The 27,573-nt window shown below is 41.6% G+C and overlaps 2 protein-coding genes across 7 annotated transcripts; both read right to left on the bottom strand.

The window, feature by feature from the left end:
• Nucleotides 1-10: 10 nt before the first annotated feature.
• TMEM50B (transmembrane protein 50B) lies at nucleotides 11-17,343 on the bottom strand. 3 transcript variants are annotated; one of them, XM_048492902.1, is made up of 8 exons: nucleotides 17,156-17,295; nucleotides 14,465-14,629; nucleotides 11,496-11,608; nucleotides 9,099-9,166; nucleotides 4,669-4,761; nucleotides 2,717-2,774; nucleotides 1,568-1,642; nucleotides 11-772 (listed from the first exon to the last, which is right to left on the bottom strand). In XM_048492902.1, the coding sequence occupies exons 2-7, from the start codon at nucleotides 14,561-14,563 to the stop codon at nucleotides 1,597-1,599; spliced, it is 477 nt and encodes a 158-aa protein (XP_048348859.1). In that variant the 5' UTR covers nucleotides 14,564-14,629; nucleotides 17,156-17,295; the 3' UTR covers nucleotides 11-772; nucleotides 1,568-1,596. The 3 variants fall into 3 exon arrangements, with proteins under 3 accessions (XP_048348859.1, XP_048348858.1, XP_048348857.1); XM_048492901.1 differs by having other exon boundaries at nucleotides 11-1,642; nucleotides 17,226-17,343; XM_048492900.1 differs by having other exon boundaries at nucleotides 11-1,642.
• A 2,965-nt stretch (nucleotides 17,344-20,308) lies between these two features.
• Nucleotides 20,309-26,816, bottom strand: DNAJC28 (DnaJ heat shock protein family (Hsp40) member C28). Of its 4 annotated transcripts, none has more exons than XM_048492383.1 (3): nucleotides 26,797-26,816; nucleotides 22,115-22,181; nucleotides 20,309-21,722 (listed from the first exon to the last, which is right to left on the bottom strand). In XM_048492383.1, exon 3 carries the CDS (start codon nucleotides 21,686-21,688, stop codon nucleotides 20,564-20,566), a length of 1,125 nt encoding a protein of 374 aa, XP_048348340.1. In that variant the 5' UTR covers nucleotides 21,689-21,722; nucleotides 22,115-22,181; nucleotides 26,797-26,816; the 3' UTR covers nucleotides 20,309-20,563. The 4 variants fall into 4 exon arrangements, with proteins under 4 accessions (XP_048348340.1, XP_048348338.1, XP_048348339.1 ...); XM_048492381.1 differs by lacking the exon at nucleotides 26,797-26,816 and adding an exon at nucleotides 23,277-23,305; XM_048492382.1 differs by lacking the exon at nucleotides 26,797-26,816 and adding an exon at nucleotides 23,236-23,293.
• Between the last annotated feature and the right edge of the window lie 757 nt (nucleotides 26,817-27,573).

Raw genomic sequence — 27,573 nt, forward strand, 5'->3', positions numbered from 1 at the left:
CCAATATTCATTTTTAAAACAATATATTACAAGCCTTTATTAGATTTTAATTACTATACTGTGAAACAAGCCAGTTAGACCAAATTAAGTATTACATCAGATTGAAATGACAGTTTGATGGAGAAAACAGGTACAAAACAAGAGTGAGGTAACAGGACAACTCTCAGCTGAAGTATTTGCTTCATAGTTTATCCACTAAAGGCTTTGCAGCCAAAACTGGTTTTAAAAATCACTGCAGCCACAACTGTTTCTTCATTACGCATGATTGCAGAGATGATGCATGGGAGACAGGAGGCTCAGAAAAGATCCTTGGTTAGGCCCCTGGAGTCTTCATCATTCCCCTGTCATCTTTTCTTGCCAGAATATTTGAAATAGAGAACAATGTGCCATTAAGTTATACAAATCAAGCCAAGTTATTCAAGTTTGGGGTGGCCACAAATTACAGCTGTCCCGGCTTATGACAGTGTATTATACATATTTATATCACTGTAACTGACATGAATGACAATCTTGCAGCAAGAGATTATTTAAAAATAATTTCTTTTGTTTTAAATCTAGCGTATCCTAAAATTTATCCATATATACTACATCCTTGCAACATCCAGAGTAGAGATCCTGTGATTTGCACAAAAAGATCTCCTTTGCATATTTCATAAATACAGCCAATACTGAAGAGACCTTATTGTTTGGAATCTGCGCTCTTTCTTCCTTGGGATGTTGTCACTGAAGACTGTTCACAGTACTGTCACGTGTGGAGGAGGGGTGTAGGCTTCTAAGAGAGAGTGATGAGGTTTTTGTGATTAACCTTTCATGCCTACATTCTACTCAGATATGTTAGACAGAGGGATATCCCTTTACTACTTCACACTTAAACATTTGTGCCTGTATGTACACTAGCCTGTCATATAGACTCATTTTTAAAGAAACTGTTTGTTAAAAAAGCTTTCATACACATTTCATGCCGTGTTCAGTAGACTTTTTGGCAATAGTATAATATAACCCTGAACTTGAAAAATCAGCACTAGATGGAATTTTCAGATGTTATCAATTGCTTCAAAAAGCATATGAAACTGGATCATCTTGTATGTCATGCATTACAAACAATGGATCAACTTGTATGTCATGCATTACAAACAATGGTTACCTTAAGGTAACTGGCTGAATTTTATGTTCTAAATAACATTCTTAAACCCCACTTATTCCAAAGTCTTATCTCTCAGCTGATTAATATGTGAGAGAAGTTACTACAGCTTACTGGTGCAAGCAGGATAGATTGTTGAGCTAATTAACCCTAACACAGTCTCCATTTGTCATAGCAGAGAAGTTTGCCAACTGCAATGGAAGGTAAACATTCAATTTTATATATTTATACATATATATATGTATATACAGGTATGTACATATTCACAAATCATTTCTATTAAAAGGTAGCTAAATACAGCAATTTGTGAACAAAATATTTAAATCTTAATTGACTTTTCAAAAAAGAACATACAAAATGCATCTTGTGACATCTATGACTTTGGCAAAATTTAAAACGGCCAAAATGGAAGTTATATGTACATACAGGACTCATAAAGCAGCAGGGAGAATGTTTTAGCCCCACAATTCCTCTGTTCTTCCAAATTTGTAGATTAAAGTACTGTAAAGACAGAAGTTTAGATATGTAAGTATTCTTTTTCCTATACCTATTTTATTTCTACTAATTGTCTGTGCTGTCTCAAAATTTAGAACACAGAACCAGGTTCTAAACAGAAAGCTTGTTAGCTAATTTATTTCCTTTTCAGACACTCCCCCCGCCCCAAAACATACACTCTTGGTCTTAAAAGACCTGTAATATTTCCCTATAACATTTTCCAATTTTACTGTGAACTGCTTTAACTGAAATGTTCATACAAACTGGATTGCTTTAAAATGAGGTCCAACTTTCTACATTTTTGTTCAATGATTAAGGGCATAATAGCAACAGAGAGGGAGAAGTAGGGATCTCAGCCTCAAGGGCTATACATAATCCTTAAGTTCAGAACTTCACAGAAATAGCCTTTGTTCTGGATGACTGTGCCCTGTCCAGGAATTTGGGTAACAGGCAAGAAATAGTTACAGAAATAAACCTAGTTATCAGTTGCACAGATTTTTTGTTCAGACAGCCATGCCTGAAGAGCCAACAGATTACAAGACACCTTAAATCATGTTATAAACACAATCAAGGTATTATAAACATTACAATTGACTGTCTCTGGTAGAATGACTGTCTTGCTCCTCTGGATGATGGTGCCTACAGGTAACCCAGTGCTTTTGCAAGATTATACTGGAATAGCTGTGAGTATGGTTATCTTCCTTTTGTGTGTAAGGTACCAGGATTTTTCATGACTGCATGAAAATGTATTTGGCTTTACGTTCCTATCACTGTCATACTGATTGAAGACTCAGTTCAAATATCATTAGATAAAACCACTACTTTATCTTCCTTCGTGAAATCAGGATAACATGTCAGATTGTTAAGATGATCTGCAATTTATATACCTACTCCTAACAACAGTTTCACATCACGATGTCACTGTTCCTAAATAGACTGTGGAATGACTTATGTTCAGAGGATCACATCAACCACGGTTCAATCAAGCTACAGTTTCATGTGAACTCAGCCTAGAATTTTGTAAGTTTTAACCATCTGCACAACTAGCATAATTATTCAACTTTTAAATGTGTTACTTACCTAAAAAATATCAATGCATTTTGGAAAAACACTGCTAATCCTGGATAGACAGTAACACCTACAAAGTAAAGACAAATGTTCAAATATTCTCCATAACAAATGTCTAGTTCAGTCATAAAAAACAGTATTTTTTAAAAAACACAGTGGATGAAGATGATTACTCCCACACTATGACCAGGGAAGAGAAAGTATTCAAATATCCAAACCATGTTCATATCGCAAAGAGCATCTTGTCCCACTTTCTATTCTCTCCTCGCACAGAAGAGTCAAATGAACAGAGCTTTACCATGTAGAAAACTACAGGGTAACATCTCCAGATAGAAGTCGGAGAGCGGATCATAAGCTTGGGTAATCCTTTGTTCTGCCAATATGGGAAGGTACATAAGATTTACAGTACAGTAAACCTTTATTAGGCATAAGATTTTTTCCAGGAAAACAGTATCTGAATAGGGCCCTAAACTATCAATTAGGCTAAAGATATGGAGACCATAGTTCAAGGAAAACCTCCCTTGTACAAGTCATACTGAAGTGCAGACTGGTCATAGAATATTTCAGGTGAGTTATTCCCAGTAACTCCTTAATTGTAAAGAGCTGTACTAGTTGTTTGATAATATAATATCAATCTGTCCAGTTAAAAGAATCTGTAAACCCAGGAATGCTTACCTAGCAATTCAGTATAATCAATGGAAGTTTCAAATATGTACAATTAGAACCAGCGGGATAAAAGTATGTACTTAAAACACTTGTGTTGTCAGCATATGACTTTCACCCACTCAGTATCTCTTCAACTGCAAGATACTTGGAAGAAGAAAGCACGCTGTGTAATAGGTACAGAAACACTCACACTCTTCAATTTTGCCTTTTGCACTGGGCAACTGGCTTTAGAATCTGGCTTCTACTGCCAATCATCAGGTTACCCAGTTGGGACTCAGTACTTGGAAGACAGCACTAAATGCAATATCTCCTTAAAAATTCATAGTGGAGATATTCTCTTAGCAATTCAAAATGGTCAATGAGATCTCAATTAGCAAGGAATTCCAAGGTTTCTCAGATCTCTGTGATCTCCTTGACTTGGCCAATCATTCAACACTGGCATTCCCAAGGCTGGGGTTTTTGTAATGCATTGTACATGAGGCTGCCTTTGTAAATGGTTCAGCTGAAATACAGTTATGTAACTTGGCTACTGTGAAAAAAACCCCATATTCCTATTTTGGCATAGCTACACTGCTACTTTTAGCTTCCAAACTCAACTGAAGGGTTTTAATGCCGGATATACTTTGAGGCCCCACATATCTCAGAGATCACCTTCTCCAACACAAGTCTGACCATCCACTTGAAATCATACAGTTAGGTTTTGTTCTATGTTCCTCTAAAGTGCTATTTTATGAAACAGCCTTCCAAGAGAAGCTTGTCCAGCTACCTCATTCTCTGCTCCTGGTACTGGTAAAAAATTTTAGTCCACTAGTCCTTTAAGTTATTCTTTTTTCGTAACTACTACTTTTATTTAAGCTACATTATCACTGCTTTATATTGTATTTGATGTTTTTTTCCTTATCCTATATACTACACTACTTTAGGCAATTTGAAATGGAAAGGTGCTAATAAGTGTTAAAAACATTTTCCACTCTAAAGACTTCTAAGTACCATGCTTCGAAGTGAACAATTTAAGCAGATTTCATTTCCTTCTATGGAAAGCAAATTAAATATGCACTCCATATTCTTTGGAAACAAGTCATTTCTACTTATGGGATCTTTATCCTGCCCACCTTCAAAGGACCTTAGGGTCCATTCATGGTCCATTCTATTTTGTCCTTAGTTAGGCTAAACATGCACAACTGGAACAAGGCAGAGAAGAATTTAACCTTGGCTCTTCCACCACTAGTCTACCATTTGATTGTGACCAATGTTACTTTTTCTCCCTTTTTAAAAAAGGAACAAGAGATAAAACTTACCTCGGGTAACGTAGGCTCCAAAGAGGATCCACATGGAAGCAATAAGTGAGCCAAACATCAACATAAAGCCAATGAAGAGCCAAACACGAGCACCTACGAGGGGAGGAAAAAAATCAAGAACTGAGATACTCATTCACAGAATGTCGATTCCTTACCCTTCTACTTGAGTTTCCTAAGAGGGCCTGAATTGGGGGAATCTCCAAGAATAGAATGGGATGTGCTGGGAGGCCTGCAGCCAAGGAAATCAGATTCCAGCTACAGCTGCACATGTATCTCATGTCCTTCCCAAGTATCCTGTCCCTAAGGGGTAGCTCCAGTAAAAAGGGGGAAGCAGCAAAGACCATCCTGTGTTCCAAAGACAGTTCTTAGGGTCCGAGTCAGTTAAGAGGAGGCCATGACAAAGCAGCCTCATTGATCTTATTTTAGTATCTTGTGAAAATAACAGAAGACTCGCTTTTATCACAATAGGTCAGGTCAGGACACATCAACAAGGGATACGGTACTTCCCAAACACCAAATCATGAGAAATTCAAGGAAAATGAACTGTAGCATTACGGAAAACAACACTTCAGATTTTCCACGTGGCAAAGTCTTCCAGGCTGGTTAGGTCACACCTTTGTTCACGCAGGGCTGTACATGCTTTGTAGCAGCTCCTGGATCAAGGGGGCTGAGCCTCTCCACACATCCCAAAGCCCTACAATTTTTCTAGCTTAAGTTATTGTGCCCTTTCCACCTCATAATCGTACTCTGATTGGATTCTGTATGACTTCGCTCCATTAAAGAGAAAACACCTTCATGGTAAGTCCAAAGTTTTGTTATCCTTTGGTGGGGCTTCAGTCATCCAGGCTGGTTATGCATCAAAGCTTCAACCAGGAAGGAAATACTTGTCTGTTAGAAGCCGAAAGGAGGCACAGACTGACCCACAGCTGCAAGTTACTGCGCAGGAGGGTGAGGGGGCTGGGCCAGATCTTGGTGGCTGCTGGGGGGTGGGGTCAGCAGCAGGCCAGTATGGTTTAAAATACTGGCCCATGCTGTCCACAACATTCCACTTTATTCCTGCTTCTGGGTCACTTCAGTTCATCTGTGTTTGTCCAGGTGGTAGTGGCAAACAAATGGTGAGAGGGATGACCAGGTAGCTACTCTGCACACCTTGAAAATTGAGGGTCTGTTGGAAAGGGCCCCTTACTTTGCTATCAGCCTGGCTGAATGCACCACTACTGGACCTGGGATCCATCTACCTTTTGATGGAGAGAACCCCCAATTCAGCCACACGCCTGGCTGACAGAAAAACAAAGAATGCTAACTTCCAAGAGAGATGCTTAATTGATGCCTTCTCCAGGGCTCAAAGGGAGCACTTGTGAGTGCCGTAAGCACTTTAGCTCAACTCCAAAAAGGGAACCTGTGTACTTACTGTTTTTTACAATAGTAGACTATTGAACGCCATCTATTTTACTGTAATTTATTATATTTATTAGGAACGTTTTTTATGGTTGTCGCTGCTTTTAAATGTTTTAACTACTTATATTGTTTTCCCTCTGCTGTACACCGCCCAGAGCCCTCCGGGGATGGGGCGGTATAAAAGCTTAATAAATAAATAAATAAATAAATACTGCAGGTGAACTAATGTGGGTCACTCCCATCAGAACTTTCTTTTTAAAAAATCTTTCTCCCGGCACATCAAAGCAGCAACTTTGCCTTTTTCTTTTTTCTTACTAACTTCCAGCAACTAAACCAAGGTCAGCATCATTTTTTGGAGTTTAACTAATTTTTCTGAGGCCTGGTGTCAAGGCCCAACTCTCTTGAGTCTTGAGGTGAGAGTGTTGGGAGACAGTGGCAGTGCAATTAAACCTGATTTCTGCAACCCTGAGTCTGGTTATTGGGGGGATGTCAACAGACACAACACCTGGGATTTTAAAGCCATCCAGGTACAACCATAAATTTTCTTGGAGGACTGCCTGCAAGATTGCAGCCTGACAGGATAGGATAGGGTATTTAATTTATATACCGCCCTCCTCCAAAGGGCTCAGGGGGACAACATAATAGGAACAATAACATGATAATACAAAGCCATAAGGCTACATATAAAGACAATATCAATTTCAGGGGGATCCACAAATCAGAAATTCAAGATCAAAACAATACTATTAGATTAACAGCTCAGTGCAAGTTAAACAACTTATTATAACATCCCCAACATTAATATAGAATTTCACAACATTAATATAACAATGTCCACAATCTCCTGGGAAAATCCCAATTGAATTAGGTCCCAGTGTGGATCTATGCCAGGAGTCTTCAAACTATGGCCCTCCAGATGTTCATGGACTACAATTCCCATCAGCCCCTGCCAGCATGGCCAAGTGGTAGGGCTTATGGGAATTGTAGTCTATGAACATCTGGAGGGCCATAGTTTGAAGACCCCTGATCTATGCTGTCAGATTTGGCCAGGCTGATTCCAGATGCATTACCAGACCTGGAGGCAGTAACACCCGCTGAAGCAGTAGAAGCCAAAGAGCAGCTTGCACTCGGCTTACAAGATCTGAAAACAAGACCCTTCTGGGCCGAAGGGGGCAATCAATGACACATCTTCCCTGACCTTCCTCAGAAGCCTTCCAATCATAGAAGTGGAAAGGAAGGCATAAGGTGTGTAATCTTGCCCATGAGACCAAGTTTATTGTCAAAAAGAGAACCGGTACTGCAGCCAGCTCCATCAGATCCACCTGACATCTTCTGTACAGGTCTCTGACCACTCTTATCACCTGCTTCTCTGGGTATAAGAAAATGCTTCCCACTTCCGTGTTTACTCTCGTCCCAGGGTAGATGAGGTCCCAGCTTGGTACCAGGTGACTCTTGTTCCAATTTATCAGGAACCCTGAGTTTAGAGCAGATGGAGGTGTCTTTCCTCAGCTCCTTTCAGAAACATCTATTCTGAAAATACTCTGATCCATATACCATTTAAGTATGGGTAGACATGCACTTCCCTGACCTGAGGATTGCTATGAACGTGATCAGAACTGGAAAAACTCTGGGACCTGACAAGGGCCTAAAGGGCAAGACCCTGTACTGGTACTGTTTGTCCCCAATGAGCAGCATAGAAAACTTAAAAATGGCAGGAACTGAATGTTTCCTCCTCCTCCATCTGACAGTTCAATGTAACTATCCTGGGTGTCTGACCACTCACCCTCCTCCTTACCAGATCCCATAGGAATGGAAGACCTGGCAGAAATTGAATTCTCTGTATTAAAACCCTATCTTTTAGGTGGTTTTCTGGAAGAAAGCCACTGGGCTCTCTTGCCATTCCAATAAGAGGAAACAGAAGCAGCTATAATTGCATCTCTCTCACTGCCTCCTCAGGGGCAGATGGCAGTCTTTGCCACCTGCCATGCCTTTTTGTAGAGACTATTTTGCAGGCTCCCCCCGCAGGGCAGGGGGATCTTTGCCATGGGTGAATTTCCAACAAATGTGCTGGCTCCATTGCAGTGGGGGGATAAGGGGAACTGATCCCGGCCACCACTGACCTGCTGCGGGGTTAATTTCCCCCAGTAAGGACACTATGGCCTAAAGCAACCTCCATGGGGGCAAGTCCCAGTCCACATTCAGGTCTTAGAGAAAGAGTGAGAAGAGACCTGTATTGTTTGCTACCGCAGGCTGTTAAGAAGACACCCAATTTTGTGGGTCCTAGGGTGTTGGAACCTGCTCCTGCACCCCTTCTGGTCTCCAATCCTGGAGAGCTCACTGCTGGGAAATACTTTGCTCCTGAAGGCACAGAGGCACAGAGCTTGACACAGCTGGCATCTGCAATGGCTATATGCCATTAAGATTCACCCCTAATGGTTAATCTGCCTGGGCACTTGTCCCAAGATGCGGAAAGTCTGCCAACTCACCACAAGGCCCCTGAAAGGGATCTGAGGGAGTGGCGGACACCTATGTGACTCCCAGGTGTCCTCTCTCCCTGTTGAATCTGAGGAGCATATGCAGCACAGTGGAGAGATTATTAATTTTAGAAGCTCTTCACTTAAGAGTATCATAATCTTTGAGTCAAACTGGCTTCACTTGATTGTTATTAAGAACAAACTAGGAAAAGTCCTATGTATGCTACCTTGAACGGCATGGAGGAAGAGAAGACACAATTGTTATACACCCAATCACTTTCCTGAGGTCCACCAATGAAGTGAGATGTCAGAGTTAAGTTTGTTTTCACAAAGCAAATACTACTAAAAATAATTAACAATAAGGCTATCACTTCTTTGTAGGAGAAGATTCTAACACCATCCCATCAATAAATACCACCTAATTAATATTATGTGCTAGAACATTCGCTTTGCTAGGATCCATCCTAAACAGTTCACTGCTTGCAAAAGACACACTGTGATTAGGATGCAAATATAAACGTATAAGCACATCTGATTCAGCTAAATGAGCAGCTTTACCTGTTCTTCCTAAACATCCATCACTGTAACTATCGCCTCTCACCTGAGCATTTGATACAGCATTTATCCTGCAACAGCAAAAAGAAAACTTGCAACATGGTTCATAACAGTTTTGGGCTTTACATTTTAAGATAAACAAGGTTGCACTTATCTGTAATTGTTGTTCATCAGGTGTGTTCTGTGCAGGCCCATGTGGGACTATGAAGGTGCAGGCCACCATGGAAACAGGATTTCCAAGCTTCTAGAGAGTTCTGTGCTCCAGAATGCTCCCCCTCCCCTCTATCTTGAGCCAGAGCCAGGGCTTTTTTCACCTAAACAGACATGTAATAGAAGTAGACAGAGCACTCATCCCTCAATTCTCTCTTTGCTGTCATGGAATAGTTGACTATCATGACACGAACCTGACATCCCTAAGAGGGGAAAGGAAGGAGGGATGCCTTCTTCCTGCTTCTGTTACATGTCTGCTTAGGCAGGGAAAGCTCTGTTTCCAGGTTGAGATGGAGTGGAAGAGGAGAATTCTGGAGTACAGCATTATCTAGAAGCTTGGAAATTCTGTCTCCACAGCTGGCTTGTGTAGTCTCATGTGGGACTGCATAGAAGACATGGAGAAGTAACTATAATGCAACAGAAACTAAATAAAAATATTCATGAGAATGTGTAAGAATGTAAAATTTTGGTTCATTGAAGTAATATAGCAGAAATAACTAGAGAGATCATTATTGGGGAGATGTTGTGGCTCATGCAGGGGCATAGCTTCAGGGTAACGCATGCAGGGGCATAGCTGCAGAAAATGGCACCCAGGGCAAGCACTGAAATCCCCCCCAACTCCACCACCTTAATGCAGTCTCCACAGTTGGGAGGCAGGGAGGAAGGACAGTCAGACAAACACTGTGGTCATGCAGAAGGTCCCCAGGTTAAATCCCTGGTATCTCCAGCTAAAAGAATCCACTAGACCGTAGAGAGCTGCTGCCAGTCTAAGTACACAGTACTGACCTTGAAGGACCAATGGTCTGATTCAGCAGAAGGCAGATTCATGTGTTATGGGAAATACCAATTATAATCAACTATAAAGTGTTAATGGGGTTTACAAATGTTCAAGTCAAAGAATCCTGCCTTGATCATGCAGCACATGCAATCAGACCAAGGATATCCATCAAACTACAATCTACAAGCCACTTATTAAAAATTCGACACGCATAACAACAAATTGGGATGATGCATGTTCTGAAGATCAACGAACATTTTAGATTTTACTTCATAGAATTACAGCTTGTTTGGCATTCAGGAAGGAAAGTTTTCCTTTTAAAAATTAACAGGAATAATTAAGAATTCTCTCTTGGCCTAACTTACTTCCCAGATTTGTTGTGAGGATAAAATGGAAAAGAGGAGAATGTTGCAAATCAATTGGAGTACCCACTAAAAAGAAAAGTGGAGCATAAATGAAATAAATAAATCATAAGCCCTGCAATGATCTGACACAATGGCCAGACCAACTGTCCTAGAGAACCAACACAGGTTGCCCTGGAAGACCACAAAGGTCATGGTCTTCCCCCTACATCACCTCCTATTACTGAATTAGCTTCTCAAACAGAAGCTGGATTTAATGAGAAATCATGCCTCCCATACAATACATCATGGTTAACACCTCATTCATGGAAATAATTTTAAATTCCACTGTAAGTCAGTTAAGACAGTTAAGAATTATTCCATTTAACCCATTCTTTACTAATGTCACAAACAGCATAAAAATGAATGTATGCTTGATCAAATGACAAGATTCTTTCTTTTACTTTCAACCATGTAAAACAGCGAAAAGCTTTCAGAAAAGTGGTCACATGGCTGACAATGAAAATAATGACATTCATTATCAGATAAGAAAATAATGCCTTCATTATCAGATAAGTGAATTATATTTTTCATTAATCCACCTTAGTTTTCACATCACAGAGAAAGCCTCACAAAATATATGCAACTGCTTTAAGACCATTTTATTCCTGCATACAATTTCATGAACTAGACAAAATAAGCAACCCCCAGATGTCATATAGTGGCAACCTAGGCCATTTTGCCCAGGTCTTTCCCAAGGGCCGATGGGAAGCCCCTGAGGCTCTGGCTCAGTTTCTTCCCAGTGTCTGGCCAAACACAATCATTGTGCCCCCCCGCTCACTTTTTATTTGCCTCCACAGCAAATATTTTGGCATTTTGGCTTAGAAGTCTATACACCACTACAACAGTTCTTCAGTTGCATGAAAACCCAAAGAAAGCTCAGCCTCAAATAAATCTGTTAGTGTTGAAGTTGTTTCAAGACTCCTGTTTTTCCCCTTACAACAGTTTGCTATTTGAGACAGTTTATAAGCAACTGCTGTCCTGACATGGAATTTACTTGGATATACTTACATAAAAAAAGCTAATGTGGAAAACACCCCACAAGTATGGAATGCGTGGTTCATATCTTCTGGCTTGGGATAAACTACGGCTGCATCTATCATTATCCACCAACCTGTAAAAAACTACAAGACAAGTTACCATTAAGTCATGCTAGAAATCTACACATAGACGACTTATGTAATTCAACCCATTTCTCTACCCTATTAGTTTTGAGTTCCACTCTCTCACTCCTACAGCAGAAATCAAGCTTCTATGCTTATATAGGTAATGTGCTATGAGGTCTTAGGGGATTCTCTCAGCTTACCGGCATTACTAGAGGCAAAAAAAGAGAAAAAGACTACAGCTGCTCTGGACTGGCTTTGCTGGGAAAGGTGTAGGGTAGAAATCAAATCAAAATTTTTAAAATCAGATATTACCAGTAAATATACTATGCATTTTTTGCGAAACAGATACCTCCAAGACAGAATTACAAAACTGATCTGATATAGATGAGCACAAAGTGGAAGCAACAGCAGAACACAGCCCAGACAGATGCTACAGGCAGTTGAACAGCTTTTTCAAGGCTTCTCAACACAATTCTCCTCCTCTTCCGCAAACTGTGTTTAAGAGCCAAATTAGATGCAACTCAGGAGATCTATTGTTAAAAAGACTAGACACTGAAAGATGCAGGACAGATGAAATAGCTGCAAATATAACCAAGTACAAATCATTATCTATCCTTTCTGGATATCAGTTTTTCTAGTCAGAGTGTATCTATTTTGGTCTTAAAAATGGATGACTGCTCAATAAAGGAACAAGATTCTCATAATAGCTTTTCATAGTAATAAACAATATTCCTTGCGAGTTAATGAATTATACTGGCCTTTATACTCCATTCAACATAAAGAATGAAGTGCGGTCCTGCATCCTTAGGCAGAAATGCAGCAGCGTGTTTCTGCTGCTGCAAATATTTATTTATTTATTTATTTATTTATTCGATTTGGTAAACCGCCCTACCCCCAAAGGGCTCAGTACTGATTATCTGTTCACGTCAGAGCAGAGGCGTATCTAGGGGAAATGGAACACGGGGACAAAATCTGAATTGGACCCTATGATGAAAGCAAGCCTGGGAGAGCCAATGCTTGCTTCAGCAAAGACCTGGGTCCTTTTCTCCAATAACTCCAACCAGCTGAGTTCTCAACGATTTATTGTAAAAGTTCAAAACAAAGAAATAAAACTTAAATGCAATTACTCAGCTGAATTCAGTCTTATTTGGAAGTTCTTTGTCCCCATTCCGGGAACCCATGGTCCAGAGATCCTTCTCTGACCACATCTCAAGATGGAATCCAAAATCCTTTGTTTTCCCCCTCTCATGAAAACTCTGTCAGGCCACGAGGTAACTTAGGCCTTTGAAGATGCATCCTGGCACCTCTGCATAGTTTCATGACCTCTCTCCAGTAGATCAAAAGGCAAAGATGCTTTTCACAGTCATATGTGACTTCCCTTTGCTGTAGCGATAGCATCATTCCATGACACGCCCCTTTTTGAGATGAAGTCTGTAAACTCCATGTTCACATACTTCAGCTTCCGAATAACACTGTTGCATAATATCACATGTCTCTAGCTAATACATAGTTCAGCTAACTATTTTCCATCACAGACCCCCTGAACCAAACCTGGTTCAAGAGAGTCTCCTGAAAAATCCCTGAAATTTTGGTGCTGCTAGCCTAAAACTGCGCCCCCCGCAGGCCAAAAATGGAAAAAACACTAAAAAATACAAAAAAACCACAAATGAATCTGCATTTTTGTACCCCCCACAAGGGGGTGCCCGGGGACATTTGACTTCCCCATATGGCAGATACGCCACTGCGTCAGATAATCATATTTCAGTGCCAATTGTGTCAAAACCATTATTGCCTGCACTGGCAAACATCAATCTTTGTAAAAAAATAAATCATTTATATTGCCCTAGATGGCTATTAGCAAAACTTTCCTTTTTTGTAGTTTCATCTACTATTTTGTTTCCTGTTTCTATCATGGGAAACAAAATGACAGGAGTAACTTTACAAAAAAGGGAAGTCTTGCTAATAGCTGTCCAAGGCAATATAAATTATCTTTTTACAAAGATCGATGTTTACCAGTACAGGCAATAATTGTTTTGACACAAATGGCACTGAAAAACGATTATCTGATGCAAACACAGAATTAGAAGTGAGGGACGGCAGGCACTAGGACCCAGCGGAGCATTCAACATACATCTCCTTGGGTATAGGAAAGCACTTTTCTCTCTTGTATCAACTTTTCGCACCACTTTTCTCACTCATATCAAGTGTGCCTGGAACAGTGTTGAACTATCATGGCATTATGCTGATCTAGCAAGCCTGTAGTTTCAGAGCTCTAGATCACTTTCATTTTTCAACAGAAGGAACTTAACAGCTTCTTCTATTATTCATAGCACTAAAAGACAATTATTAGCACAACAAAATTTCTGGAAGCTGAGGAGGTCAATCTTAGGATGGCAAAGAACCTCCATCCACAAATATATATCAGTCATTTTGCCAATGAATCATGATTTGCACTTTCTCATATTTGTGTTGTCCGAGCCATTTTTCAGTTGAACCAGCCATCAGAGTCTGATTTTTTTGTTATTGTGAGAGCCAAATATTGTTAATGACAACACTTCCCAGATCAAATTACATGCATTTTTATATTGGCTTTCGGCCACTTGAACTTCTCACTAGTTATCTTATGAACTTGCCCTTCAGCATATGTCCATCCTGATATTTCTGGGCCAACACAGCCATCTCTCTTTTAGAGCAGCAACGGAACTTAGAAGGTGGCCCATGGCAACAATGTCTGTAACTAACTTTATTATCCAAAGAGATGCTATAAGCATTTGTAAAAGTGGATGATTACCAGATATTAATTATTTACAATGCATGTTAGGGATTAAATATTGCATCATAGCAAACTGATCGAGCATATTTTGTTGATCTTACCAGAATGCCAGCTACCACAGAAGCAACTGTATTTCTTCTTTCACTCCAATCAATACACTCACATTCAGGCCATCTGAAATTGTCCAGGAAGCCTGCCATTTTTACAGTTGTGTTTCACTTCTTTAATTGAATATTTACATCAGATTTTTCACAAGCCTCCAAGTCCTAAGAGGAAAGTGGGAAAAGTCAAAAGTATCAGCAGGGTTATTTTCATGTAACAAGTTCAGGGTCAGAGTGGAAAAGGTTATTTTAAAACTCTCTCTTAACTGTGTTACACATTAGACTGTAATTGTATGTTCTTTAAGAACCCCAAAGTCCAGCATAAAACCCCAAATCCTCAATATAAACAAAATGATACATTATATAATATGTAAATTATATATATATTTTAAAAATCCCACAAAAGAGCAGTAAATACACTTGATAGATATGATATTTATGATATTGAAGCAATACAGACATCATTCAAGACATGAAAAAACTGAAATAAAGTTTCAGCAACACCCATGGATGGCAACAACTAATCAGTGTCTGAAGACATGTGGAAAAAACTAGGTCATAACCCTACCAGAATGCAAAAACCATGAACTCAATGGAACGAACAAATCTTAGGATTGGGTTCTAAGGATACTGTTAGCCAGTTGGCTGGTTTTATTTCTGGAAACTTAAGGGAGAATTTGTTCTCTAAAACATATTTAGAAAGTGCCAGCTCTCCAGAAACATGTCATTAATGCAAGACTTTTTTTTCTCAGTTAGAATCTGGCACCAACTATAAGGCCTCTCTTTGGTTAAACCTAATTATACAGACCACAACTGTATTTGAACAGACCACAAATAGTAAATGGATGATCTAAAAATATAAAAGTTAGAAGCAGCAGCAATAGTGATAGATGTTTTTCCTTAATAGCTGATGCTCTCAGTATTTCACACAAGAACAGGGCAAACTAGAAAGACTGGAACACTATCTACAACAAGCTCTCTGTGTAAACCTTACCCAAAACAGGTATCTGTATAAATTAAGTTCTAAGGGAAACTGTCAAACAATTTTTTTTCTTGGTTGATGTGCATGGTCAACACATTCACCACATAATCAAGCCGTTCCCAAACAACAGACTGTGGGAACAAGAGTGCCAAGTTCATCATCAGGCTACTGGAAATATTATAATGTGTAAAGTTATGTTGATAAATTTTAGTTTTTGAGCTATAATCATAACCCTGAAAACCTTGCTGGTCTCTAAGTTGTTTCTATACTCAAACCTAACTGTTCTATTGCAGGTCAACAAGGCTAACCCTCTGAAAGCACTTTTTAAAAACTTGGCACAAAAACACTTTGTAATAAATGTATTGTCGAAGGCTCTTTGTAATAAAGCTGTCCAATTGTATACCAGTACCTACGCATTCGGGGGAAAATAAACTTCTGTTGTTTTTAATTTCAATCACTTTTTAATACATACAACAACTTTTTTTTAAGGGCCACACTGTGAGGTGCTGAAGGATTTTAAAAAATCTTGGTGGGTCTCCTCAATAAAAAATAGATGCTCCACATTGGTTACAAATGCTTAAGGAAGCAGTCACATGGCTATGACCTAGAGAGCCTTGTGAGGACAAGCATTTTTCCAAGCTTTCCTGATATTAATGAGGTAAAGAATAGTTGCTGAGCCGTTCAGAATCACTGGTCCTGGTTTTAGGAACAGAAACTAAAAGCAAAAAAAGTTAAAAGAAGATGCTATTCTTAAAAATAAACTAAGAAACAATAAAGCTTCTGAATGTGTACGTTGGGGGCCAGCTCCATCTCAGTACCACCAGCAAAACTCACAGCCTCCAAGTTTAAATAGTGCAGCACAGATTATAACGGAGCAGGTACTTCAGCAACAACTAAACTCCTTTACTAAAGTACCCCTTTGAACTTTGAATTCCTGTACTAAGGATTTAGTAAGTGTAGCTGCATGCTGCTGAGGCATCATTCAGGTAATAATCTGTGCCAGCACCCAGGGAAAACTTTAGTCACAATCTCCAAGCATAGTATGTAGTCGCACAAGCGGAACCGGTTTCGCTAGATTTAAGAAAAAGTGGAAGGGCGCAACCAATTGCTGTGTGTGGAACTAAGGGGGAGGCTGCAAAGATGCCCTCGCGAGCCAGATACTATGGCCCCGGTATTCCCACGGCGTTGTTAATCCCGTGACAAGGCTTCATCCCTCCCAAAAGTCACGGAAGGAACCGTGCACGCGCCCCTGCAAACAGAAAATCCCGTGATTGGGGAGTGAACTGTAATGGAAGAACTTCAGCCCCGATCTCTACAAAGATGAGCGGGACAAAACAGCGTAATCGTTCGGGTTGGTTGGCTCTCTCTAAGGGCAGGATAAGATCCCTGCTAGAAGCCCTCCTTGCCCTTTTACGGTCCCTTGATGACACGAAGGTCAGCCTACAAAGTCTCCCCCCCCCCCCCCCCGGTCAGCAGGAGGAGGAAGCAGCGTCCTTCTCTTCCTCCACAAGGGAAGCTCAGCGAAAACGAGGCTTCTCCCGCTGATGCTCAACCTCGCAGCCGTTGCAAAAGGGAGCGGGGGGGGGGGAGTGGGGGTGTCGTCGTAACGGACAGGGCGGTCCTCGAGGCCAATACCCCCCTTCCCCAAATTACCTCCCAGTTCCTCACAGAAACAAAACTAACCCAACAAGCCAAAACGAAAACCAAACCTGAACACCGTCCCACACGCCGGGCCCAATCCGAAAGGGAAACAGCGCCTGCCCCTCTCGAACCCCCTACCTGGAAAAGTCTCGCTCCTCCATCCACCGTCTCAAGCTGGCTGGTAGGCAGCCTCCGCCACTAGGCGGCCCGAGGAGGAGTGACAGCAATTCTGACCAGTCGGCATGCAGCGCTGAGCGTTGACGTGAAGGAATGGGCAGTAGCTTAGGGAGCCCAGCTGATTGGGTGGTTAGTGCAGCGCAGGCTTGGTTTGGAAGTCGAAGGGTGTCATGAACGTCTCGCGTGGCTCCGCCCCTCCACGACTTTTGTCAGTCATTTCTCCACAGGGAGGCTTTCGCGTTCGGCTACTCGGCCTTTGGGGTGCAGTGGAAAAGGAGAGGGGGGACATTCTGTGACGGGATTTGGTTGTGTCTAAATATTAAGAACCCCTCAGTTCTGAAGCGGCACCGATTTTGCACATCGAAATCCATTCTTTGCTTGAATTAGATTAACAAAACAACTTAATGCATTTTCAGTGCAAATGATCTCCACTAAATACATTGCGCGTGTTTGTCCCTCTCATCAGTTGCAAACACTTGAGTGGCCACGGAGTCTGTTTCGGGGCCGGGGCACTTGGCGTTATTACTACTCACTGCCCTGTTTGCAGCGGGGCAGGCATTGCCCACCAGCTGGCTTTTGCTTTCGAGTGTGTGTGTGTGTGTCATGTTTTGTGGGTTCTCTGTCGCACATGCTTGCTTTAATTTTCAATTTTTAAATTCTCTTAAGAGCCTCTCTAAGGCCAGGATAGCCTTGGACACTGCACCTGCTTAATTCTCATCTTAACACATATTGGTGAGCATAATGCTAGTTATGGACAAGTGTTCCTACCATTCTTCTTCACTTGTGCTTTCTCCACCCACTAGTGAAGTGTGACTTTGTGACTGCTACATTTATTGCTATTTGCACTTTCCCTTTCCTCCCAAATGCTATTCGATAAGGGATCCTTTCTTTTTTCACTTCCTGGCATGGCTGGCTTGGGCAGTTCCTCCAGAGCAAACTAACCTGAAGGGATAGGGGAAAGCCCTCCTCCTTTGCCACCTGTCTTCTTTCCTTCTGAGCAGCAGCACCTGAGAGCTCTTACTTTGGAGAGGGGACAAGAAAGTGCACATTTAATATTTTTCTTGTCAAAACCAGTGGGAGACCTACCAAACAACCTGGGCCCTACTTTTTCAGTTCTGACTAGGAAGAAAGATACTGGCAAAGCTGTGGGTCTGTTCTCTTCAGCTGTTGCAGTCCCCAAAAAGGACAGCATTGAAAGATACTTTGAAACACAACATAGCACCTTTTCAAAGAACTATGCACTTCGTGCCGAAATTTGTAAAAAGAAATCCTCTGAACTGAAATCAAAATTGTCCTTGCACCAATTGCTGTTCTTCAAGCCTGGAATTTAAAGCAAAAACACCATCATTACATCTTTTATAGCTGCAAACTTGCTTGCAAAAAGGATGAAACCTTTTGAAGATGGAGAGCTCTCCAAATAGGTATTTTTGACTGTTGGTGTGAGTGGCTTTTTGAAGATTTTCACAATAATGGTGAACCCATGCTTGCAGTCTAGAAGTTGCAGCTCTCTGGGAACACAGTGACTAGAAGAACTGAAGCTATTTCTAGTGACCCGGAACATTACTTGCTAACCAACTTGCAGAAATAGCTGTGGATTTCACTCCAACTGGATGAATCCACAGGCATGACAGACACTTCTCAGTTGGCAATTATTGTGAGGATGGTGCTCAGTGATTTTTCTTCTAAGAACTCAGAATATTACCTCTGAAAGGGCATACACAAAGGATATATTTCAGACTTTCAAAAACTATGCTACAGAAATAAATTTGCCTCTTCACACACTATCATCCATCACCAATGGTAGGCTCCATCAGCAATGGTAGGCTCCATCACTGGCTTCACTGCCTTTGGCAACGAGTGAGAGGGATGCCTTCCAATTGGGAACAACTCTCAACAGTGTCTTGCCCTGGCTCCTCAAGTAGTATGTTTAAACTGATCATTACAATTTCCGTAGAAACAAGAATAATCTACTGAGAAAAAAACACCTTTCTACATTAGAACACTTCCAGCAGATTTAAATCTATATAGAGCATTATTCATCCAGCTATTAAGAACTTAAGAAAATCCATGATGGATCAGGGGAGCTATTGTTGAAGGTAGCTAGCCCACAGCAGCCACAGATCCTACAGTGAGGGTTGGCATGCAAGAGAGGTGCAAGGGAGGGAGTGAGGGTTGGCATGCAAGGGAGGGAAGGGAGGGAATGAGGGGTGGCATACAAGTGAAGGGAAGGGAAAGATGGGAGGGAGGGAGAGGGTGGCATGCAAGGGAAGGGGAGTGGTGGGAAGGGAGGGGTGGCATGCAGGGGAGGGAGGGGGCCTGGTATCTGGACATGGCCTGCCCACCCTGCTATCAGCTTACAATAATACAAATATTAGCAATTTATAAGTTGCTAATATTGTATTATATTGTAAGCTGATAGCATTATTTGGTTCAGAGATTCAAGGAGTACTTTTGTACGTATGTTAACACATAAATTTTTGTTATAAAGATTTAAAATGCATTGCTGTCTTAGGACAAGTGTGCTAGCATTCAGGGTGTAAAAGTGGTTTGTCTGTATTTACTCAGTGCACCCACCCCACATTTTTTTGAAGATAGTGGCCCCTTGGTGGCACATAGGTGAGTGTAGCTGTAGAGCCCAGAGGAGCTCAACATAGGATTTTTGGCACCTCTTAAAAGCTGGTCCCCTAGCTGACCACCTAGATCACTTATACGGTTTGGCTAGCCCTGTCTTTTCACAACATGAGAATGGAACGATCAATGCAGAAAGTCAGTAGCATCATTGTTAAGCAGCATTATCATCACTGGAGAGAATATTGAGCTCTAAGAAATACTGCAAAAATTGTAGCCAAATTTCCACCCATTCTCACCCAAGTGCATTCCAGCATTGGATGAGGAACAACAGGGGATACTACAAAGCAGTTGCTTTAATTAATAGATTCTAGTACTACTAACATTTTTGCCTTTGATGTAAACACTGCTGAAGATGAATAAGGACTTTTCGACTCAGTAAAATGTTCCTGAAAATAAAAACGTTCCTGAAATTATTTCATATCTATAGTTTTATTTCCAGATGTTGTAAACACAGCTTGACTAACCATCTTTTAATACATGAAAATACATACATGAAAATGAAGGAATCTTGACAAAAGCAAGGCTTTACTAGTAGAAATGTATTGATGTAGTTGTATAGTTTTATGGCAAAATAGGAAATGCAGCTTGTTGTATCAATAAATGGAAAACTAAATATTTTATGGAAATGAGGTAAGTCTTAATGAAACCAAGTGTTTGTAATATCAATCTTACTTCAAAATAAGATTCATCCACTTAAAAAAACTAGTATTGAGATCAGTTTTCCTGCTATGTTCTTTTGTGTTTTCTGCAGCCTTTGTTTTTTTCATCTGGGTTTTGCAGAGTTCCTCTGCACGTGCAATTTCTTTACTAGCATTAAAATGCACCATCTGTCTGCTGAGAATAGGGACAATTAAGTTGAAATCATTAATTCTTTTGTTTAAAGTCCTGATATTTTCTGTAAAGCATTCACAGCCCTCGTTCCAAAGTTTCATATTCTGAGGTGTTAGCGGATCTCCCAGTTTATTCCTGGAAACAATCAAATCATTCCGCAGTTTTTCAATTGTTTCCCGTATTTCTTTCTGCATTAGAATCCATTCTGGTTGGTATCCATTGTCTATCAAAATCCGGTTCAAATTGTGAGTCATGGGATCAATATGTGGACAGTCTGAAAATTTCTGCAAAGGCTTTCCTTTGCCACTGAGGTTATCAAAGTCTCCTTTCGCCATAGATTCCTGAATGAGGTCTTCAACCAACCGTTCAATTGCCTGAGTGATTTTTACCTTCTTGCTTTGTCTTATATCTTTCGCTAACATTGCACTGCTTGTAGCAAACTGGCTCTCCATTTTCTGTTTGCGGTATTCCATGACTTGTTCAGAAGCCCGATCGACTCTAAACTGCATATACTGCTTTTCTCTTTGACTTGGAGTACCAAAACCAATACCTTCAAAACTTAAATATTGCCTGTGTTGTGGTGCTACAGACTTCAATTTGTCTTCTTCTTCCTCTTCCTTTTCATTTGATTCCATTTTCTCAGTCACATCATTAATTACTGCTCTGTATGCTTCATCAATTTGCACAAAAACTGCAGAGTCTGCTGTAATTGAACCACTGTCTGGATGGTATTTCTTGGCAAGATCTCGATATGAATTTCTAACATCATCCAAAGAGCAGCCTTCCTGAAGTTTTAGCAGCATGTAAAAGTCTTTAATTTTTTTAGGCTTGTGATCTGACCACTGTCTATGGCCATATATGCAGTAAAATGGAACTTGTTTTTCTTTCTTAAGAACCAGTGTTGAGTATGCCCAGACATGATGTGGTATTTTTCTCCTCAGTACGACACAAAACCACTTCATGCTTCTTCAGAGCAGCTATAAAGCAAACCATCACCTGTTTGCAAGTTCCAATAGGTTAATTATAACTTTTAAAAGGAATTAGAGATTATATATTTACATTACTTATTGACATTATTAGACTATTTTCTAAAATATTATTTAAAAAAATAGAAGGTGGACGTCTACCCATGTATACACAGAATTACTTCAGAAGTCAAGTCCTTGGCCTTTGTGTATTACATTTATGATCTGTTCTGATGTTCCAGAATATGAAAATAATTTTAAACATTTTGATACTGCGTCCTTCACATCACTTATGGAGACACCATGGATAGAATCTGTGACTTTCTGTTTGCAAAGCAGAGGCTCTTCCTGAGTCACAGCCCCTCCCCCTTAATTACTGCAGAAAATTAAGGAATGTTCTAAACTGGTAAGCAAATACTTTACCTCCCATTCCATTACAGGGTTGGATCATGGTCATTCTTCATCTCTACAAAGCAATTGACTCCCAACACTGTGGAGAAATTAAAAATTCCATTTAATAAATCACATATAAATTATTATCATCCAAAGTAGTGCATAGACTATAAGCCATGGTCAGTACATTCATGGTGCAATCCTAAAGAGAATTACTCCAGTTTAAGCCCACTGAAATGAATGGGGTTAGAATAGAATAACTCTATAGAATTGCAGAGTCAATTAAATATTAGCTTGACTCTTTACAATCTATATTGCCATCCTTTTTCTACATACCACTGCTAATGTGCAGTATTTAGCTATTGCTTAAAGATACCAGGTCTCAAGGTTTCTTGCTCTTCATTATCACTTTATATGTCCAAAGCTAACCTGGATCATCCCCAAATGTCAGAGAGGTTGAGGGTGAGACAGGAGGGTGAGATGATCCAAGCGCTCTCTGCCAATTGTACGGTGTGCAATGAACATATAATAAACTATTGATATGCATTATGAGGTGTTCTCTTTACCTATTCCTTTGTTAGATCAAGATTGTAAAGGCTTTTTAAATGCCTGTTATGCCTTCCACTTCCTGGTTATAAAAAGCCTCAAAATAAGTGTTTTATTTGTATGAAACAGACCTTTCCAACCTCATCAAGAAGTGCTGGAGGAAAAGTCTCTTCCTCCAAACCGGTTGGGAAAGCATCAGAGACTGTAGAAGAACCCTGTCCCTTCCCCACGTTAGGAGGGAGAAATAATAATGAACTGTCATGTGAAATTCATATTGTGTAGAAACCAGTGGCAACCTTTCCATGGATTACAACGGTTTTGAAACTCAGCCCGCGAATTTCCTGACAAAAGCTAATTAATTCATCTTGAAAGTGCCATTGACACTTCTCCCTGCTTTCTCCTGTTCCTCTCACTTAAGTCCACAAACCAAATCAAAATCATGCAACGCCCTTCTTGCCTCTCCTCGACCTTGCCCTGTGTCCTTCAGCGTTCCTCCACGTCTAATCCCTCCCAGCAAGCCCCTCCCTCTGCCCACACCTCTTCACTCGGGGGGGCTAACCCACAACCTTTCCGGAAATATCGGGGTCTCAGATATTTATCTCTACCCTAAACAGCTGACTCTCGAGCAAGCTCCACGCTCACCGACCTGCGCCAAGGCACAAATGTCGTTTGTTGTGCCGATAGGAATTCTGGGAAATGTAGTTGCTGCGGAGGGGCATGTGTCATTCATGCAGTTAGTCGTAGCAGAAAAGAGTGCTCATGTCCTTCTACTTATAAAGAGCTGTTAAAATTACAAGACAATCTACAACCCCACCCCCCCACCCCGGACTCATTAGCGTGCTTTGCTTTTTTCTCTTCATTATAGTACTAGGTAGTATATCCATGCGTTGCTTCCTGTGTGCACCTTTTGCCCTGGTGGTATCAGGATTTCCTGATAGAATCACAGCCCAAGTCCACAACACATTTTCTATGTAAGAGCTTATTTGGAGAAAGCATCTCCGTGTGTTGCCTTTAATTAGAATAGCGTATATGTGTATGATGAGTATACTAAGGGGAAAGGTTTCTAATATACAGAATATTGGTTGTGGTGGGTTTTCCAGGCTGCGTGGCCATGGTCTGGTGGATATTGTTGCTAACGTTTCGCCTGCATCTGTGGCTGGCATCCAGTGGTGGGATTCAGCAGGTTCGCGCCACTTCGGCAGAACCGGTTGTTAAAATGGTGCTTGTAGACAACCAGTTGTTAAATTATTTGAATCCCATCACTGGAACCCATTGTTAAATTATTTGAATCACACCACTGCTGGCATCTTCAGAGGTGTATCACAGAAGGAAGTCTGTTACACACTGTGTCTGGACACACAATGTGCCACACAGCCCGGAAAACCCACCACAACCAGTTGACTCTGGCAGTGAAAGCCTTTGAAAATATATACAGAATATTGTTTACCGCCAGACCAGATTACTGACATTATATCACCTAAAGTCAGGGGCGTAACGAGGCAAACTGTAGCCCTGGGCAAAACGTGAATTGGACCCCCCCCCCCCCCCCCGCCCCCGGTTGGCCATTCCACCACGACCAAACAATTTTTGCACCAGGACTTTGGTGCATGCAGGGGATGCATTTTTAGACATATCAGCACTAAAATTTCAGCGTATCATCAGGAGACTGTCCTTATGCTACCCCCCAGGTTTGGTGAGGTTTGGTTCAGGGAGTCCAAAGTTATGGACTCCCAAAGGGGGTGTCCCTATCCCCCATTGTTTCCAATGGGAGCTAATAGGAGATGGGGGCTACAGTTTTGAGGGTCCATAACTTTGGCCTCCCTGAACCAAACTGCACCAAACCTGGGGGGTATCATTAGGGCAGTCTCCTGATGAGATCATGAAAGTTTTGAGACTGTGCCTTCAGAAATGTGCCCCTCCCCCCCCAGCCTGCAACCCCCATTGACAGCAATACAGAAAACTCAATGCAGAACAAAGATTCTTGGGCAAATTTCGGGATGTTCTTGTAGGGAGGGCATTCTTGGACGTATCAGCACCAAAATTTCAGGGTATCATCTGGAGACTGGCAAGATGGCAACCCAAAGGTTTGGTGCAGTTTGGTTCAGGGGATCCAAAGTTATGGACCCTCAAAAGGGTAGTCCCCATCTCTTAGCAAAGAATGTGGGATGGGTACCCCCTTTGAGGGACCATAACTTTGGACCCCCTAAACCAAACTTCACCAAACTTGGGGGGGGTCCCATTAGGACATTTCTGAAGGCACAGTCTCAAAACTTTCATGATCTCATCAGGAGACAATGGGGGATAGGGGCACCCCCTTTGGGAGTCCATAACTTTGGACTCCCTGAACCAAACCTCACCAAACCTGGGGGGTAGCATAAGGACAGTCTCCTGATGATACGCTGAAAATTTGGTGCCTCTAGCTTAAAAACTGCGTCCTCTGCAGGCCAAAAATGGAAAACCACTAAAATACCCAAAAACGAACCCAGCATTTTGATGCCCCCCACAAGGTGATGCCCTGGGCAGCTGCCCACCTTGCCCAATGGGCATTATGCCAGTGAAGTCCTAAACACTCTCGTTGGTTTGGGGACCAAAAAAAAGTAAAGAACAGTGTTTGATGGACTGACTACTCCCTGGGTTCTGTTATCTGTACTGGAGGCAGTTTCATCTGTTTGTGTAACTTCATTCTCAACACCATTCTTTATTTCAGTTTGACAGAATAAAGTTCTGGGAAAAAAACACCCAGAAAACTTCACATGACATGTACCTGGTACTCAAATATTAGATAAATCCATAGAACAGTAATTAGAATTGCCAATGCTGGGCAGGATTCAAGATTTGGAGTTGGATCCCAGGGAGAGTGGGGTTTGGGGAGGGATTTCAACAGGCTACAAGTCTCTGTTGCCTGGAGATCAATTATAATAGCAGGATATCTCCAGGTCCTCCAGGTCATACCTTGAGGTTGGCAACCTTAGCAATAGTTCTCACTGTTTTGATATTTACTACACTTTTCAGAACTCACTTTAAAAGTAACTCCATGCTCCTTTTCCCTTCCCTGCATAAAACATTAGAATCAGCGAACATCAGCAAACACTGAACATCAGCAAACACCAGTGACGTAGCTATAGATTTTTAGGGCATGGCCATGTCTCCCCTAGCCCCACCCCCGGCCTCAGTGCTTATAAAAGCAGCTCTCCAAGGCCAGGGATGGCAGACTCCCCTGCCTCCCCTCCCAGCTGGGTTCCCAGCTGGCAGTCCCTTTTGCCCTCCCCTCCAGGCAGAGGGATAGCTAGGGAAAATGAAGCCTGGTGCAAAATTTGAATTTTGCAGCCCCCCCCCCCCCCCGCCCGGCGGCCACTGTGATGCTGGAATCTACCCAAAATAGCATCACTTTCAATGGTGTTTAAATTAGGGAGCCCAGATTCTCCTTTTAAGTCCACCTTAAAGGGAGAATCTGGGGTCCCCAGTTAAAACAACATTGAAAGTGATGCTGTTTTAGAGCGGATTCTCCCCCACCCTGGAATAGCATCACTTTCAATGTTTAAACTGGGGACCTCAGATTCTCCCTTTAAATCCATGTTGAAGGGGGTGGATTTAAAAGGAGAATCTGGGGAAATTTGGGGAAATTTGGGGGGGGTGCCTGCTGTCAGGGGTGCAATTGTTAAGCTAGCAGCACCACACTTTCATGGTATCTTTAGATTACTTTCCTGATGATACCACCTAGGTTTGGTGAAGTTTGGTTCAGGGGGTCCAAAGTTATGGACCCTCAAAGGTGTAGCCCCCATCTTCTATTAGCTCCCATTGGAAACAATGGGGGATGGGGCACCCCCTTTGGGAGTCCATAACTTGGACCCCCTAAACCAAACCTCACCAAACCTGGGTGGTATCATCAGGAGAGTCTCTCAACAAATCCCTGAAACATTGGTGATGCTAGTCTAAAAACTGCGCCCTCTGCAGGCCAAAAACCAAAAAACTGAAAAAATTACAAAAACCCCACAAACAGGGGGCGGAGTTTCGGACATGTGATGGGGGTTTTGAACCCGAGAACCCCCCCTTTCCTACATCCTTGGCAAACACTATTTTATTTTTTATCCTTTAGTATTTAAAATATATTGATAAAAAGGCTGTATAACATGACCATTCTTCACAATAGGCAGAATTAAACTCACATTTGACATCAAGCCTCCCAGGGGTCAATTCCCCACTCACCATTAGATGCGTGCTCGCCACTCCAAATATCCAGGTTTCCAGCAGAACTCCCCACTGCACCAGCGCCGAACACACATTAATCCCATTTCTGGCGCTCCCACCCCACCACACCCCCACACGTGTTATTTTAGAACCTGGAAGAAAGTAGACCTTTTCAAAAAATGTGTGGGCAATCTGGAGCAGTGGGAAGTTGGGGGGGGGGGTGAATCCAGATTCAAACTACCCGCCCTTGCGAGTGACGTAGAGCCTCCCATCCAATCAGGACGCAGACTAGAGATCCATGTGGATCTGAGGCTACGCGGGCCAGTTTTCTGACTAAAGAAATACATAGCAGCACAAGGCAGCAGTAAACCTTGTATTCACTTAAAGACGAATACACAAGGGCACGTTTCCCCAATTCTACTTGTGCAGGGAGACTTAAGTTGCATTTTTCCCAACCTTAAACCAGCAGTGTCTCTATGGCACTGTTGACTGAGTGCTGGGCAAAAGGTTGCTAGTTCAAACCCACCCAGGGACAAGTTGTTTTCATTTTATATTAGCCCCTTAAAATGCTGGAGCAAGTCCAGTCCCTTCTGCGCCACATTCATGATTTCAGGCATCAATCCCCATCTCTGGACACTTTAACCTTTTTGTAGTTGTGGGTAGGGGGGTGGGGAGTGTGTTTGTGTCTACCTTGCATTCATTTAAAAACTACTACTTGAAGGCATGTGGAAACGTGACTTTGTTTTAATCGCCCG

The sequence above is a fragment of the Sphaerodactylus townsendi genome, linkage group LG04, assembly GCF_021028975.2.
Source record: "Sphaerodactylus townsendi isolate TG3544 linkage group LG04, MPM_Stown_v2.3, whole genome shotgun sequence".
NCBI classification, from domain to species: Eukaryota; Metazoa; Chordata; class Lepidosauria; order Squamata; family Sphaerodactylidae; genus Sphaerodactylus; species Sphaerodactylus townsendi.

Coding starts and splice junctions, on each gene's coding strand:
- DNAJC28 (XM_048492383.1), bottom strand. CDS start 21,688: ATGAAGTGGTTTTGTGTCGTACTGAGGAGAAAAATACCACATCATGTC.
- TMEM50B (XM_048492901.1), bottom strand. CDS start 14,563: ATGGCAGGCTTCCTGGACAATTTCAGATGGCCTGAATGTGAGTGTATT. Junction 2,775..4,668: donor TGGAGCCTACGTTACCCGAG/GTAAGTTTTATC, acceptor TTTACTTTGTAG/GTGTTACTGTCTATCCAGGA. Junction 1,643..2,716: donor AATGCATTGATATTTTTTAG/GTAAGTAACACA, acceptor CTGTCTTTACAG/TACTTTAATCTACAAATTTG.